Source organism: Zootoca vivipara, chromosome 17, assembly GCF_963506605.1.
Source record: "Zootoca vivipara chromosome 17, rZooViv1.1, whole genome shotgun sequence".
In the NCBI taxonomy this organism is placed as follows: Eukaryota; Metazoa; Chordata; class Lepidosauria; order Squamata; family Lacertidae; genus Zootoca; species Zootoca vivipara.
Window position 1 is genome coordinate 19,932,815 of NC_083292.1, and position 17,642 is coordinate 19,950,456.

Genomic DNA, 17,642 nt, shown 5'->3' on the forward strand with positions numbered 1-17,642 from the left:
CATATGCTAATCATTTGCCAATGGGAAACAGAAGCGAGACCTGACCACAGCAACACTCCCCTCACCTGCACTTCCGAGCAATTCAGTTGCACACTACCCTGACTAAACTCCTTTGAGATCATTTGTTTTCTGTTGCTGGTTTGAGTTGTCATGGAATTACGTAGTTTGTTTACATCGTTTCAGTCTTCTTGTCCAGTTAAAGGGAGGAGAGGCTTGTGGCTCTTTCAGTATTGCTGGACTACAGTCCCAAAATTCCTCCTGATGCCTTGGCCAAGAACATTTGAAGGGCCAGAGGTTGCCCACCCTTGGTTTAATTTTTGTTTGGGGATATTGTATACCAGTTTTGGTTCCAGAGATTGAGGGACAGGTTTTTCCTCTATATTTGGATGCAATTGGATGGTGGGCTGAACCTTTTTAAAGCACACTAATTTTAACCTCTGATTTCAAAACTCCACTGATGTTTGTTTCTTAGAATTTCCAAGCAGAGCTGGTCACAATTATATTGATAAAAAAGAGTTGGCCTGGAAAGGTAGACTATAAAAACTGATAAGCATCAGACCTCTGACAGAAGGCCTGCCTATGAAGGCTTGCCCATTAGGGTGAATGGGGGCCTGTCCCACCAAGCTCAGTCTGCCCTCAGCCAGACTCACCTGCCTATTTTCTCACCCAAGAGGAATCTAGCCCAACCCCCTGCAATGCAGGAATCACAGCTAAAGAATCTCTGACAGATGGCCATCCAACCTTTGTTTATAAACCTCCAAAGAAGGAGAGGGCACCCCTTTCCAAGGTAGTCTGTTCCACTGTCAGACAGCTCTTACCATCAGAAAGTTCCTCCTGATGTTTAGTTGGAATCTCATTTCTTGTATTTTCAATCCATTGGTTCGAGTCTGAGCTTTTGCAGCAGCAGAAAACAACCTTGCTCCATCTTCCACCCCCTTAGTCTCAGTGTTGCCCTTCTGGGGCACAGCAGGGAGGAAGATAGAGACAAAAGTAGATTTGGTTGACTCTTGTCTTTCATTGGCTCTGGCACCACCTAATGTTGGGCATCCTTGCCTTCTGCCACACCAGTCCCAGTGCGTCCCAGCTGCCCCAGAGCTTGAGGAGGGAGGCCGGCAAGCAAATGCACTGGTATGTGTGCCCGGTTCTGAATCCTATAATCTGCTTCCCCATCTTCCTGTGAACTGATCATTCTCTGTGTGTCGCAGGACTTTGTTGTTGTTGTTGTTGTTGTTGAGTTATCTCTATATATTAAATGGGTTTAAAACCCACTCCCCTCTTCCCACCCCCAGCTATACTTTTTCCTACTGGATCCATTTTTGTGGTTTGAATGATTGATTGATTGATTGTAAATCCTTAAGGAACATGGACACGTGTGTGTGATGCACAAACTTAATTCATTTTAAATTAAGCTGCTGTTATATTTGCTGAGCCTAATGGTAGGAGATAAGCCCTAAATAAATCGAGAAGACTAGCTGAAAAAAGTAAACAAAGCTATGCAGTCCTCAAAACTCTGCAGCGGCCAATTTTCCATTTCTCTTGTAACTAAGGGGTGGTACTAAGGACATCATTTTTATAGTGTTTCAGCTAGCTATGGTAACCACAAATTCTGTATTAGTGACATTGAAATGTTCAAAAATCCTGATGTGGTTCCTTTCACCGATGGGAATTGCTTAAAACAGCCTCCCTCTAACCTGGCGCCTTCCAGATTGTTAGCCAGCACCAATGAGAGATGTAGTCAAAAACATCTGGAGGGCTACCAGTCTGGCTTAAAAACATGAGGTTTGAAAACCAACATGATGCCTTTTTCAGGTTTTTCTCTGCTGTAGATTCTTTTTAGGAATTTAAGGTTTTAAAATTTATTCCTCCCCCCTCAAAATACCCCATTTATAACTGTCGTTGTGATATGACAAGCACAGTTCCCTATCCACGATCTTTTCCTCGCGGCACCTTCAGAGTGGTCAGCCTTATTCTTGCCATTCAATGAGTGGCAATCAAAGGTTAATTTTTCTTCTGTTTCTTATCAGGTGACGCTACTGAGTGTAGAGATGACTTCCCTGAAAGAGGAAAGGGACAGACTCCGGGGATCAGTAGATGATAAGGATATGAGCGAACAACTCTTGAAGGCTATCAGGGATCGGGATGAAGCAATCACCAAGTAAGACGAATTTTTTTTTAGAGACCGGTGTGTGGGGTTGTGACACCCAGGGAGAGGGGAAGCTGCATCATGTTGGCTTTGTGTGTGACAAGAAGCTCAGTAAAAAGTAAGCCATCATCCCCAGCCAGCATGGTCAACGGTTGGGGTGATTGGAATTGTACCTGGGAATCCTGGAGGGCCACAGGCTCACCATGTGTGATGTAAAAACATCTCTGTTCTTTTCTATATAGTACCATTAATTTGCAATCCTGCAGAGCTGGGGAACGTAGCAGGTAGCCGGAAACTGTATATCAAGCAGATGCAGACCCTCCATCACATGTGGGGGTGTAGCCATCCACTTACATTGACCAGATGACACACCTAGCACAGGTAGAAACCTGGATTTCTGTACAATAGAAGTGCTCCCTCCAGTGGACACGCGGGGAAGCTGGGAAATAGAAGGCAGAAGAGGTTGCAACACAGCGCCCTCTAGCGCCAGCTACACTGATACTACAGCTAGAAAACCTTGGCCCTCTAGCGGAGGCTACACTGGTACTGCAGCTACTAGGCCAAATGGAGGCTCGCCTTTACGGACTAGGCCGAATGGAGGTGGGGACTCGCCTGGGTGTGGGTTGGGGGCAGGAGGGGACAGGATAGGTCATGGATCGGGACAGGGTGGCGGGAATCACAGGGATGAGCCACAGCAACGCGTGGCCTGGCCAGCTAGTAAGAAATAATTTATTTCCCCCCAAATATAAATTATTTATTATATTTGTCATACACGGGGACCAGTTGTATTGGGGAAAGCTATGCAATGGTTCAATCTCCTTATTTTCAAGGATTCTGGCATCATCATTACTCAAGGGGACCTTTTCAGCACGTAGAACAGGAAGCATACAGATCTCTGTTTAAAGAGCCATTGTAGCGCTGCCACCTGTTGGCTAAGGGAAGGAACTGGCAACTGCTGAGTTTTGGATGCAAAAGGCAGCTTTTGATATTTTAGTATGTGTGTGGGTTACTGGCTCTCCTGTATCCATGGAAACCAGCTGCTGTTCTGGGGCTGTATGAGTCCCAGAGTTTTTAATATTCATTCAGCAGTCAGGGGATTTTGCAATGCAGGACTTACTTGGAGGGCCTTGTTCTGGTCGTCTATCTTGGAAGCCGCAGGTATATTTTGCTGCAACGTGACCTGTGATACATCTTAAAATACAGGTGTATTTTAAACAAACTTATCCCTCTTTCCAGGCTTTGGGATGGTTCAAGGCAGTAGACAGGTTTAGCTTTGATTCCAGTGCTGTTCCACATAGGGGAAGGTCTGTAACTCAGTGATAGAGCACCTGCTTGGCATGCAGAAGATCCCAAGTTCCCTCAAATCCTCTTGCACTCAAATCCTACTTGCAGACTTTCTGTATGCATCTGGTTGGCCACTGTGTAAACAGGATGTTGGACTAGATGGGCCACTGGCCTGATCTAGCAGGATATCCTTTTTTAACGCAGAAGCTGTGTGGCCACCTATCAGAAATGTTCTAATAGTGGAATTCCTGCATTGACTGGGGGGAGGGTTGGACTTGATTACCTTTGATGATCTCTTACAGCTCTATGATTCTGTGAAATGCCATGTATGCAAGTTCACCCTCTTGTACAGTATTTCATACAATCCAGTATAATCATACCTGCCAGGTTGCTGTCAGAGAAATAAGGGACCGGGCCGGAAATAGCAGACCGGAAGTAGCGCTGCCGCCATTTTGGAACTGGGCAGAGCATGCTCAGAAGTGACTTTTGATGCTGCTTTGCCCAGTTCCAAAATGGCCGCCGCGCCAGAAGTCGCACTGCAGCCATTTTGGAACTGGGCAGAGCAGCATCAAAAGCCGCTTCTGAGCATGCTCCGCCCAGTTCCAAAATGGCCGCTGCGCCAGAATAAACCGGGGAAAAACAAAAAAATTCGTTTTTTCAGCTAGGAACAGCTGTAAAAACGGGGATTTTCCGGGGAAAACGGGAGACTTGGCAGCTATGAGTATAATGATCACCTTCCCTGACTCCCTAGACCACTTTTGTTAGCACAGTCCTTATAAATGCCTCCAGTCTTCCTTCCCCCTCTCAGCCCTTCCACTGTCCTGCTTCGGCGGTGTTTTGAACTCTTTTCAGCCAGATCAGTGGGTGGGTGGGTGGGTGGGTGGGTGGAAGAGGTCTTTCCAGGCAGCCACTTCCTCAAATTGTAGAGGACCATCTGGCGGCTCAGGGTGCTTCCAGATTACCTGTTTATTGAGCACTCGTCCTGATTGGTTTGCAAGAAGATTTGACCACAGTGGCATTCATTCTGATTTGTTTGGTGGGGTTAGCTGATGTTATATCAAAGCAAGTGTTGTCCCACATTTTCCAGTGCATTTCCTTTTCTCTTTCCTTATCACAAGAAGTCAGATCCTTTGGGGGAAGAGAGTTTGTTGCTCAAGACCCCCAACAACAGGAATTGTGTGACTTGAATTGGCTGGTGAATTGGCTGTGATTGAATACCACTCAAACGTAGTGGCCGTCTGGAAGCACCTTCGATGTAACAGAGTATGCCATCTTTGTGGAAGGCAGGAAGCAGTGGCACAGCCAACGGGAGGCAGCAAAGGGGAGCATGATGTGCCAAAAGGGAGAAATGTGCCAGGTTTCCCTGTACTATTGCAAGGGAGCATGGGACGCATGCCCATTTGGGGCTGAGCCTTATAAGCTTGCTGTCTACCATGTCAACTGAGAGTCAAGATGACAGATTTGGTGGGGTCTATGCAGCAGGTATAAGGGACACAGGTGGTGCTGTGGGTTAAACCACTGAGCCTAGGGCTTGCCGATCGGAAGGTCGGCAGTTCAAATCCCTGCGACGGAGTGAGCTCCTGTTGCTTGGTCCCAGCTCCTGCCAACCTAGCAGTTCAAAAGCACGTCAAAGTGCAAGTAGATAAATAGGTACTGCTCTGGTGGGAAGGTAAACGGCGTTTCTGTGCGCTGCTCTGGTTCACCAGAAGCGGCTTAGTCATGCTGGTCGCATGACCCGGAAAAACTGTCTGCGGACAAACGCTGGCTGCCTCAGCCAGTAAAGCAAGATGAGCACCGCAACCCCAGAGTTGTTCGTGACTGGACTTAACTCTCGGGGTCCTTTACCTTTACCTTTTTATACAGCAGTAGCAGCAGCTCAGCCCCCCCCCCCCAACATAAGAAAGCCCGCTGAATCAGGCCAGTATCTCATCCAGCATCCTGTTCTCACACTGGTGAACTAGACATCTACAGTAAGCCCAAAAGCAGGACCTGAGTTGCAAGCAAAACTCTACCCACTTATAATTCCCAGCAGCTGGTATTCCAAGGCATACTGACACCTGACAGTGAAAGATGAACATAGCCATTGTGCTAGCCATTAATAGCCTTCTCCTCTATGGATTTGTCTAATCTTCTTTTAAATCCACCCAAGTTGGTTGCCCTCGCTGCCTCTTGCAGGAGCTAAATCTATTGTTTGAGTGATTCGTTGTGTGAAAACGTCCTTCCTTTTGATTGTCCCGAATCATCCGAGGTTCCGCTTTGTTGAATGTCCTGAAGTTCTAGTGTTATGAGATAGAAAGAAAAGCATTTCTCTGTCCACTTTCTCCACCCTTTCAACCTCTGGCACTGGGCAGGATGTGGGTCCATAATACTGAAATCCACTCTAAAATATTCATCTTTCTACAATAATTAAATAGCTGGGGAAGAGGGAGGTTTGCCTTAATTCAGGGTTTCCCAAACTTGGATCTCCAGCTGTTTTTGGAGTACAATGAATCCCCATCCTTCCTGACTGCTGGTCCGGCTAGCTAGCGATGATGGGAGTTGTAGTCTCTTAATGTGGAATTTTACATTGTACCATTAAAATCTGTATTTAAAAGTTTTGTGATTGTAATGTTAATTTATGTTGCCCTCCATATATTATCTGTCTGTCTGTCTGTCTGTCTGTTTGTCTGTCTATCTATCTCTTACTGTCAACTTCAGCTTCTAATCTAAGCAGTTTACGTGTATAAGAATTGATTATAGAAGTGTGAAAATATAAACCTCCCTAATTAAAGTACATGATAAAACAACCCCATTAAAACATGTCATAATTAACACTTGGATGAAGAGATCAAGGAAAGATAATAGTCACGTCTTAAAAAACTGGCAAAATGCCAGTTGGACTCCCAACTTCCATGAGACCCAGCCAGCATGACCAATGGTTAGGGGTGATGGGAGCTGGCGTGCAATGACATCTGGAGGACACCATATTGCCTTCCTTCATGTTCATGCATGGATCTTACTTTATAATGCTGTTACCCTCTTGAATTGCCACGTTGCTCAGGCTGTTTCTAAATCCAAAAAGCAAGCAATGGCAGAAGTCTCCCGATAAATGAATTTGACCGCCTTCTGCTTTTGCTTTTCAGGAAGAACGCTGTCGAAATGGAGCTAGCCAAATGCAAGATGGATATGATGTCACTGAATAGTCAGCTTTTGGATGCTATTCAGCAGAAGCTTAACCTTTCGCAGCAGCTGGAGGCGTGGCAGGTAAGAGGGAAATCGGAGTGCGGAGTAGCAGCACAGAGCCCGCCTCCCCTCCCCTATGCTCTTAAGTCAGAAATGCTTTGTGGATTCCACCAGGAGTCCCTTTATTGTGCATTCATTCTGATTCACTTGCCTAAACCTTGCACAGTGGTGATGTACACACATGTGCTATTTAACTAGGCCTGATTTTCCTACTTCCCTGTGATCCCTGGTTGACCTTTTCCCCCTCAGTTCTCAACTTCTCCGTCTTCTCCTCTCTCCCTCTCCCCCTCTCTCTCTTCTCTCCTCTGCTTCCAGTTTGCTTCCTCAGGCCTTTTTACAATATGGCTCCTTTGGTTTCTGATCTAGTGTGGCCTTTCTCAGTTCCCGTAACAACAGCTTTAGTCGTACACCCCTCCTGCCTTTAAGGTGAGCGCCCAACCACCTCATCCTGTTTCATCTCATCCCAGTTCAGTCTCACTGCATCCTCTGGGGGGAAAGAATGCAAACATCTCACAGGCACCCACAGAATCAACCTTGTGGGCACATCGCTCTTCTCATCTTCCATGAGCATGTCACAGTTTCTCTCTCTCTTCTCAAAATTACCCTTCTGAATTTGCTTGCCTGTCTTGTGGACTAGTGTCTTTTTTTTTTTTAACACGCGCTTTCCATTCCAGAGCATGGACTTGCAGTAACATCTTGCATTGTTATTATTATTCCAGCAATTGGAATGCAGAAGCATAAATACCTGCAAAGATGGAGGCGTAGGATAGTCATCATGGCTAATAGCCATTGATAGCCTTATCGAGTGCTATTTTTCTAGAAAAAGAGGTGCCAGAACTCACCATGAACGTTCTAAACAAAATCTGCCCTTATTCCCTTAAGGGGCATACAAGAGCCCTTGTAGAGTCTCACAACAAATGTCTCCCTTAATCTCTTAGAATGGCAATGGGGCCCACCTGAGAAGTGCCGGAACTGAGCCCTGGCCTTATTCTCCTCTGCGAGGTTATCTGATCCGGTGTGGTGTAGTGGTTAAGAGCAGTAGACTCGTAATCTGGTGGACCGGGTTCGCTTCCCCGCTCCTCCACATGCAGCTGCTGGGTGACCTTGGGCTAGTCACACTTCTCTGAAGTCTCTCAGCCTCACTCACCTCACAGAGTGTTTGTTGTGGGAGAGGAAGGGAAAGGATTATGTTAGCCACTTTGAGACTCCTTGGGGTAGTGATAAAGCGGGATATCAAATCCAAACTCTTCTTCTTCTTCTTTTAAAGCCATCCAAGCTGGTGGCCATTCCTGCCTCCTGTGCGAGGTCCATAGTTTAACTGTGCACTGTGTGAAGAAGGTCCTTTTTCAAAATCTGTCCTGGCCCCAAAGGCCCAAAGAGTCTAAAGATGGTGTGGGAGGGGGAGTGCTGTAGAATGAATTTGAAAATGAACTAGAAATTGCTCAGTTTTGCTCCAAAATGAATTTAATTCACATTCAGTTCACCTGGCAATTATGGGGGGGCATAGTTTTTTTAAAAACTAATTCAGTAAACTTTGTTAAACCACACTAGTTCATTCCAAGTACTGTTTAGAACTAAATCACCCAGCACATATAGTTCCAGGGTGGGGAGCTCTTGCTTTCCATGCAGAAGGCCCCTGGTTCAATCCCTGGCATCTCCAGGTAGGGCTGGGAAATCCTAGATCAGTCATCCCCAAACTTCGGCCCTCCAGATGTTTTGGACTACAATTCCCATCATCCCTGACCACTGGCCCTGTTAGCTAGGGATCATGGGAGTTGTAGGCCAAAACATCTGGAGGGCCGAAGTTTGGGGATGCCTGTCCTAGAGAGCTGCTGCCAGTAAGTGTTGATAATCTTAAGCTTGATGGACCAACAATGATTTTTCCTCCAAAGACCTCTAAGTGGTGTATGATTCTTCCCTTTTGCATCTTCTTCTCACAACAACCCTGTGAGGTAGGTTAGGCTGAGGGACCGTGATTGGCCCGAGGTCAGCCAGTGAGCTTTGTGGCTGAGCAGGCATTTGAACCCTGGTCTCCCTGGTCCCAGTTTAACACCCGAACCACTACACCACCAATGGTGCTGTGGAGCACTTTGCTCAGCTGGCAGAGAGATGGCGGTTGTTTTGTTTTGGCCCCGTGTGTCGCTCTCCCCAATAAGATGACTCATAATCACAAGCTGAAAACGTCGTATAATAAGAACATGGAATGGAGAACTTAAAACCGCTCCCTGTCTTCCTGTTTAGATCAGCCCTTTATTCACAACCACGATGGCGGGGATCTTTACTTTTAGTGTAAAAGCCAAAGCAAGCTGGTAAAGCAGGTGCTTTGCATGTAGAAGCTCCCAGATTCAATCCCCAGCATCTCTAGGTAAGGCTGGGATAGACTCCTGCCGGAATCTCTGGAGAGCTGCTTCCCGTTGCTGCCTATATGAGCACTGGCCTGTAGCTCGGTGGTACAGCAGGTAGGGATGGAGAAAGTCCCCCTCTCTGAAACCCTGGAAAGCTACGGCAGACGGTACTGAGCCAGGTGGACCAGTGACCCCATTTGGTGTCGGGTCCCGTTTCCCCGCCTGTGGCGAAATGGGAACATGCTGTGCTGCAGCCTTCCTTAGCTGGGTTCTGTGGCGGTGGCTACAAAATGGAGGGGATGGCGAGTTCCAGCGAGAACTTGTGCGCTCCGCAAGATCTCACCGGAAGCCAGCACTGCTTCTTGGGCAGCAGAGGTGGCAGACCATACATGGGGTCCCTGCTTTTTTGGTTTCTGCTGCCTGAGGCAGCTGCATCACCCCACCTCATGGGTCGTCCGTCCCTGCTTGGTATATGTTTCTTGCAGTGCACCCCTTCCTACAAGCAGCCCCTCCAGTTTCTTCCATTTGAATTTCCTGTCTCCTCTTTCTCTCCCCAGCTTATCTTGCCTTCTCCAGCCCTCACTTCTGTCTTGATCACTCAGTAGAAATGAGAACAGCCAAGCCTCTGCTCCCATGACCAATGCAACTTGCTTTCAAGCAGGGAGGGGGAATCTGTGATCCTCCAGAGGCATACCTTTCAAGTGACCCGGGGAAAAAAAGGGACATTTCGTTTTCTCTTGTGGGATCTCGCTGGCCATTTTGGGTGCTGCGCTCTTGCATGCTCTCGTACTGCGCTCTTGCCTCGGAAAAAAGCACTTTTTGGGAGAGCGAGCGAGGCGCAGGTCACATGACTCCCCTGGGAGCGTGTCCCGGAAGATGCATGTCTTGGTTTTGCATTGGAAAAAGTTGGAAGGGATGCATAGGTTGTTGGACTCCCAGCTTCCATCATCACCAGCCAGCATCAGGGGTGATGGGAGTTGTAGTCCCACAACTTTGGGAGGTCCACAGGTTCCACACCCCTGCTGTTGAAGCCTGAAATATCTTGTGTGTGTGTGTGTGTGTGTGTGTGTGTGTTTTAAAAAAATGAATCACTTCCATTATTCTTTGGGAGGCAGGGGTATTCTAGAAAGGAACCCTTCCTTGGCATGCTCTTTGAAATTGCTAGGCCAAAGGGGATATGCGTATAGATCAGGGGTCGGCAACCTAAGGCCCATGGGCCACAACCGGCCCATGAGTCACCCCTGAACCGAGCCGCCCGCTCCCCGAGTCCCTGTGTGCTGCACTAAACCAGTGCAGCGCGGCGCAGGGACTCGCTTCTGCGGCGCCGGAAATCGCGAGCGCTTGCACTCACGCATACGATCCAGCCCACGGAGGGATCTCTGCTGAAGCGAACCAGCCCAGGCAAGGTAAACCTTGCTGACCTCTGATATAGATGATAGCCAATTGGCCCCTTACTAGACATGTAAAACAGCGGTGGCTGGTGCCCTTTGAGACTGGCAGGCAGGCAGGGAGCCCGACAGTAGGTGGCGCCAGAGCCAATGACGGGCAGAACCAACTAGTTCTAGGTTTGTTCCCATCCTCCTCCCTGCTGAGTTCTACAAGGGCAACAAAGAGACTGAGGAGGAAGAAGAAGCTGGCAGGCAAAGACATCCCCTGGACTGGGTGCAAGTGAGAAGGCAGGCTGGCAGGTGAGGACTGGCAAAGGGCAGGCTGAGATTGGTGGGATAATGCCCTAGTCACCCGAATGGACCAGCCTCTCCATTGGTGTAAGATGAGGCCCCAGAGTTAGGTAACTGGCTAGGTCTGTTTTGCTGATACTGGCGGTGATATGGTAGGAGTGAAGTGTGTGTGTGTTTGTGCATGAGTGCACACACGTCTTCGCTGTGTCCATGTGCATTTGATGGTTGTTCCTAGCAACCGAGCCCTTGCTGTGATGATAACCCACGTGTCGGATGGAAATTCTTGTTTCTTTCCTCTTGGCTTCACTGATTTCTGGCTAATAATGATCCCCCCAACCTTCCTTTTACTGCTAGAGTCTGCTTGTCATGCAGCTCATGGCAAGATTCGTGGAGCTATTTCACCTCAATTTGACATTTAAGTGATCTACAGGCACTACAGTTTAAATAATGGTGCCCAATGCCGTTTGCCATGATGCACAAGGAATGTGCTTCTGTGCAGAGGCAGAACTTACTATGCCTATCTGTGTACTGCATAATACTGCTACCACTAGTACTGCTACTTATACTACTTTTTATTATTAGACATTTTTATTCCACTCTTCAGCCAATAAAGGCTCCCAGAGCAGCTTACAAATAATCAGTGGGAAGACATGTTCTCACAATCGAAGAATTCATGACACAAGAGGAAAACGAGTTAGGGAGGGAAGAGGGGAAAAGCAGGCTCAGGCACCAATTATGAGTTACAGATATCTTGTAACGGGAAGAGTAATGGGAGATAGAATTGGCAGAGGAGGCAAAAGTTGCTGGTTTTCAGTTGAGCCAATGTATAGACCCCATCTCTCCCTCTTCTGCTGAGCTCTCTGCCTATAGGAGCGCTACGCTGGCACAGCCATTTATTTATATGGGTGGGAGGGAGTAAAAGAGAACATTTTGGGCAGCATGACTGAAGGGGGGGGGGACCCCAGAGCCTGAGGAGGGCCAGGTTTTGCTGCTTCTCGACCTTCCCAGGATTTGGCCCATGTATGTTTGTTTTATCCCTCCTGCTCTCTCTTTGTCCTTCCTGTTAACAGCTTTCCTTCTTTCCTTCCTGCTGCAGGATGACATGCAGAGGGTCATTGACCAGCAGCTGATGGACAAACATCCAAAGGAGTGGAGCCAGCCCACCTATTCCTTCTCCAGCGGTCATGGGGCAAAGCGGCGCACCAGACCCTCCCCTTTGCTGAGGCCAGAGCAGCAGGGGGCAGAGCCCAGCGGGGCAGAAGGGAATCGCCTCTTTTCTTTTTTCAAGAAAAATTAATTGGACCAGAGCAACCACTCTCAATTCCTTTTTTTTTTCCTTTTTCCTTTTTCCTTTATTTTTTGAGATGAAGGATGTTGGAGAGAGATTCAGCAAGCCCAGCTTGTGATGGATGACGGCCTCCAATTCCGGTCACAGAAGAAGCCGCCAAAAAAAAGAAAAGAAAAAGAAAAAGGGGGCAAGGAGTGTCCCCCCCCCTTAAGAACACTGCACTAATCTTGCAGGCTGCGTGGTCTGAACTCAATGTTTACATGCGTCATAGTCCAATTGCCGGTCTTCTGTGCGATAGCAATTGAAAAGGACACTCTTCTTTTGATACCTTAAAGCAACATAATAAGAAAACACACAACCTTCAGGGTCTCTTGTTAGGTCCACTCTGTTTCTGCTGTGAGTAATCCAGATGTCTTAAAAGTCATTCTCTTCTGCAAAAGAGGAAACTTTAAAGAACCAGTTGAGATGTGGGAACCAAGGAAGGGGCAGGGAAGATCGAGAAAGGGAAATACCCATGCATTTTATCTGCCGAGTTTCCATTCTTTTCACCAGACCAGAGGGCACCAGGTTGGCAAAGGCGGGTCGTGCTTATCTGTCTATTTCTCATAAGTGAGAGAGAGAGAGCAGTCGTGGCTCCTGGTTTGGGCAGAGCCAGACAGAACTCAACAGATGGAGGAGTGTTTGTGCTCTGTCCTGGTCTCTCTCAGGATGGGTGACTAAGCAAAAATGTAAGCACACCGAAGGCAGATCAGCTTCCATGTCCGCTCTGTTCCCCTGCTCTCTTTCCCAGAGGTTGTGGCTGCAAGGAAATGGGAAGCCAGTTGGAAGTTGCAGGTATGCTGCAGCAAGAGTCAAAGGTGGTGTGTGTGTGTGTGTGTGTGTGTGTGTGTGTGTGTGTGTGTGTGTGTAGCTGCTCCTTTGCCTAAACAAGCACCATACCCAACAAGCAGAAGAATCCCTGGACAAATCTTGTGAGAACCAGAGCCCAGGTTTTTTGCAAATCCTTGGGATTCACAGTATTCCCCCCCTCCCCTCCCAACTTTGCCCTTCAGCAAAATGAGACCACTTGCTGTCTTCTAAAACCTTAGGCCAGGGCTGGCCACATGGTGCCTTCCAGATCTTGTTGGACTACAGTTCCCAATATCACTAACCTTTGGCCATGCTGGCAGGGGCTGATGTTGAGTCCAACAAGATCTGGAGGGCACCATGCTGGCAAGGGCAAACGGCAAGTGCCACCCTGCCCTGCCACTGATGGACAAGCGGCGCCAGCCTTGGTGCCAATTTTGGGAGAGATCTTGCACGTAATCCTGAAATCAGCACCAGTGCCTGTGCTGCTTCTCTGCTGGCAGTGGTCTGCCCACAGGGGTGCTGCCTTGGGGGCTTTTGCTGCCTGAGGCAGTGGCCTCACCCCACCAGCCCTGATGTTGGCTATCCCTGCCTAGGTGCTAAACCCCACCCCTTGCTGCTATTGTGAGGTTAAATTGGGAGTGAGGCTCATGGAAGAATAGAAATGAAAGGGGCGTGGCATTTTCACATCTACTGCTCAGATGCGGGAGCTGCTGAGACTTCAGCCTGACTCTCGCTGACTCCCAGCCAGCATGGTCGATGGTCAGTTGCCGCTGACCGATTGAGGGTCACAGGTTCCTCACCCCAGCATAGGTTAAGCCAGATTCCATCTTTTCTTGGTGTGGTAGTGTTCTAGGCTAGGGGTAGCCAAATGGTGCCCTGTGGGTGCTCTTGGGACACCCGACGTCTTGACTATTGGGCCTGTTGAGAATCCATCAACAGGTGCAGGGTAGCACATTTAGCTATCCCTCTTCGAACTGGAGGAAGGTTTGGGGGCAGCCCCAATCTAGAAGTGGCAGAGCTGAGACGCAGGTGGACTCTATGAGAACAAATCCTTTTCCAACCATAGACAGTAGAGTGGACCGCGGGCTCGTGCCCGACGAGCTGGGTGGCAGAGTAACCTCACACCCAGAATTTTCCTTAACAAAGCCCAGCCTGCTGTTATATTTTCTCTTGGCCCTCCAAAAACAGGAACCCAACTCTTGCACCTGCTGCAGATGCCCTTCACAGCTGGAGCAGCCAGCAGAACTCAGGCTAAACTTGTCCCCTATATATTTAGACTGTGTGCACGCTATACATTTGAAGCACACTTCCCCCTTAAAATACTGGGCACTAAAGTTTGTTAAGAGTTGCTGGGAATTGTAACTCTGCAAGGGATAAACTACAGTGCCCAGAATTACTTGAGGGAAAGAATGTATTTTAAAGATATAGTGTGTTACAGCCTTAATCTGGTAACTGGCTGTTAGAGCAGAATGCTTGCAAGGGAAATAAAATTGCTTGTGAAAAGGATGTGGAACCTGTAGTCTATTAGGTGCTGTTTAACTACAGTTACCATCCTGTCCCTAACTTTGTTATCATCATCCTGTCCCTAACTTTGTTGGCTGGGGTTTATGGGCACGGCAGTCCAACAACATTTGGGGGACTGTGGGACAGATAATGCTGATTTATGTAGAAAGGAATCCCTGCACTGTGAGATCTATGCCACCAGGGGTGGGGAACCTGTTGTTACTGGAATCCCATCAGCCCCCAGCCAGCCTGGCCAATGGTCAGGGGACGATAGGAGTTGTAGTTCAGCAATATCTAGAGTGCCCGTAGGTTCCTGATCCCACCATTACACCAGTATGGAACAGAACCCGAGTGGCAACATTCATAAAGGTATTCTGGTTAAAATAGGGTGTAACAGAACCTGTTATCTATACACTGGTTTGGCAGACACCATCTTTGAGCACTGTGGGTCTTCCTTTAAATGTGATATGCCATATTTTTGCCACCTTCTCCTGCAAGGTTAGCTACTGCCCATTGCATTGTGGGATAGCAATAAAGAGAGAACAGGGAGGGCTGGTCTCCCTCCCCCACCCTAAGAAACCTGACAGCCACACTTGTAGACTGTTTCCAGGAGTTGCCAGTCTCCCACCCACGCTCTCTGTTGAGCATTGCCATCTGTCATAACAGCACAGCTCCACCCCCACCCCACCCCCCCAGCCACATCATGTTGTGATATTATTGAACCACACAGCCAGGGGTGAAGGAGTGGGGAGCTCCAATGATTTGAGAGGAGAAGTGGGTGGCTGTAGAGCAATTGCAAGGAGCCACACTGCCAGGTTTATCTCCCCACTCCCTGCATTAGCTGAGAATCCTCACCAGTGGCATCAGTCATTGTATCACTACCTAAAGACCAGACCAGACAAAACATTGCAGATCTATTCAGTTAATTCTTGCACTTAAAAGTACACCACAGTATACTTTGGAACAGGAAAGGGAAAACTGTCCCATCCCACCCCCACCCCCACCTGTTCTGGGGACTGCAACTCCCATCAGCCTCAGCCAATGTGATCCAGCTGGAGTCCCCCCCCCACTGTGTTTTAGAGCCTGGCATGCATTTTGCCTGTAAGGAAGAGGCAGACTGATAATGCAAGGGGGCACTTGTAGAGCCTCTGGCTCCCTCCATCATTGATCACTGCCAAGTAGCTAACCTTTCCTTAGGAGGAGCAAAGAAAGCTACAGTAAAACAGTGGCAGGAGAGAGATGGCTCACAGCTCCTGCTTTCCCTGTGTGTGACTATCTGGGATCCTTTCCAGCTTTCTCTGGCTGTGGGTTAGGCAGGCTCAGCGTTGTCAAGGAGGAAGCAGAGCTAGCAAACCCCATGGGTACACTTCAAATTGGAGGTGCAATGGGCCACCAAGTCTATTGCCTATAGCAAAATAGAAAGTAATTTTTACGGGGGGACAGGGACGGACATCAGGATCCAGAGAGGCCCAGTTCCACATGGCAAAACACTGATTCTCATTTTTACCAGGAGGGCAAGAGAGATTGCATGGGTGAATGCCTGTCTGTAATAAAATAAATCCCTGCACATCGAAAACTTGCCTACCAGGAAAGAAGGCAACTCTAGAACATTTCTCCAAGTTTTATGTGCAATTAAGAAGAAGAAAGATGAGAGGAGCATTCGGTCGCTCAGTTCCCCATTATAGAGCCTGAAGTGATATAGCCCAGGAAGTGAGCAGTACATAGCCTTTTTAAGAACATCAGAAGAGACTTTTTGCCAGATCAGGCCCATCTATTCCAGTATCCTGTTCTCACGGTAGCCAACCAGCCCTTTTCACATACTGTTTGATCTAGGCTGTAAGCCAGAGCTGGGGCAAGCCTACAGCCCTTCAGACGTTTCTGGACTCTCAGTGCCCATCATCCGTCACCCACAGGCTATGTTGGTGGGGCTAATGGGAACTGGAGTCTAACAACAGCTGGAGGGCCAGAGGTTGCCCAGCCCATCATAAGGGAACTTACTAGCAATGAGAATTCCCCACAGACCACAGGCAGGTTCTGGGGACAATTTGCACCTCCAGAGACCCTCGGATCTGGATCTGTCAGCATCCCCCACTTCAGCAGCTCAAACCACTTACCCAAAAGTAAAGCAAGATGTGCCTGGGAGCTGCATCAATAGGCTTCCCCCCCCCCCGCCCAAAGCCCTTGGAAACCAAGCACACAGCAGGGATGAACAGACAGAATGTATCTAGAGGTATATGTACATATTACACAGTGCAGTAATTTTTGTATGTAGCAGTAATGTAAATAAATGTACTTTTTCTATAAATATATATAAGATATTCTATAAAGGCATATTTTAGTAGAAAACGCCGCTCTACTGCTTCTTTTGTAAATAGTTCTCGTCAGAATAAAATGGGTCCTTTCTATGGGTACTGTCTTTCTATGGGTACTGTGAATTGCTCACTGCTGTAGAGGGGGAAGAGGAGCAGCTGTACCCTGCAAGCATTGCTAGACTCCAACTCCCATCAGCCTTGACCACTGGTTATGTTGGCTGAGGCTGATGGGAGCTGGAGTCCAGCAACATTGCGGGGGGGGGGGAAGGAGAGAGAGAGACACCTCCTTTGGGAGTTCCAACAGGGGAAAACACTCCCTTGCTGCATTTAAGCCAGTACTGGGGAACTGCTTGGCGTACTGACATTGTTGGACTCCAACTCCCATCAGCCTCCAGGCAGCATAGCCAGTGGCCAGGCATGATGGGAATTGGGAGTCCAGCAACATCTGGAGGCCCAGTGGTTTCCCTGTCCCTGACTTCAAACAATGGTAGCATGTTAAAAATAATAATTTGTGGTGTTCGTTTAGTGCTCTTTGTACAAATATATGCCAGTTGGTCACAATGCAAATTCATAATACTACAGGACATAGAGTTGAAAACAAAAGCACTTCTCAACAGCTCCAAAACCAATTCAGACAGAATGAATAATCCAATTTCACTATTTAAAAAAAACACACCTTCATTTCCCATAGGATCTTTATTTAAAGCACCTAGGAGAATAAAAATGTCCTAACCTACGGTAGTACCTGATGGTGATGCTGGCACTCAAGGTGGCTTACTTAACTGTTCAGCTTGTAATAATAATAATAATAAATATACCCCGCCCATCTGGCTAAGTCTCCCCTGAGACGGCTGGGCGGCTCCCAATTGAATATTAAAACACAGCGGCTCCCAATTGAATATTAAAACAACACAGCATTAAATATTAAAAGCTTCCCTAAACAGGGCTGCATTCAGATGTCTTTTAAAATTAGGATAACTGCTTATTTCCTTGACATCTGATGGAAGGGCATTCCAC

General features: G+C 47.9%; 1 protein-coding gene across 2 annotated transcripts in view; it reads left to right on the forward strand.

Annotated features, from left to right (window-relative positions):
* Positions 1-13,941, forward strand: part of BICDL1 (BICD family like cargo adaptor 1) — a 53,949-nt gene extending 40,008 nt beyond the window's left edge. For both annotated transcript variants that reach the window (XM_060269977.1, XM_060269978.1), the window contains exons 8-10: positions 2,025-2,155; positions 6,550-6,670; positions 11,770-13,941. In XM_060269977.1, coding sequence (XP_060125960.1) covers positions 2,025-2,155; positions 6,550-6,670; positions 11,770-11,970 — 453 coding nt within the window. In that variant the 3' untranslated portion in view covers positions 11,971-13,941. The remainder of the gene's footprint in view (positions 1-2,024; positions 2,156-6,549; positions 6,671-11,769) is intronic.
* Positions 13,942-17,642: the final 3,701 nt, after the last annotated feature.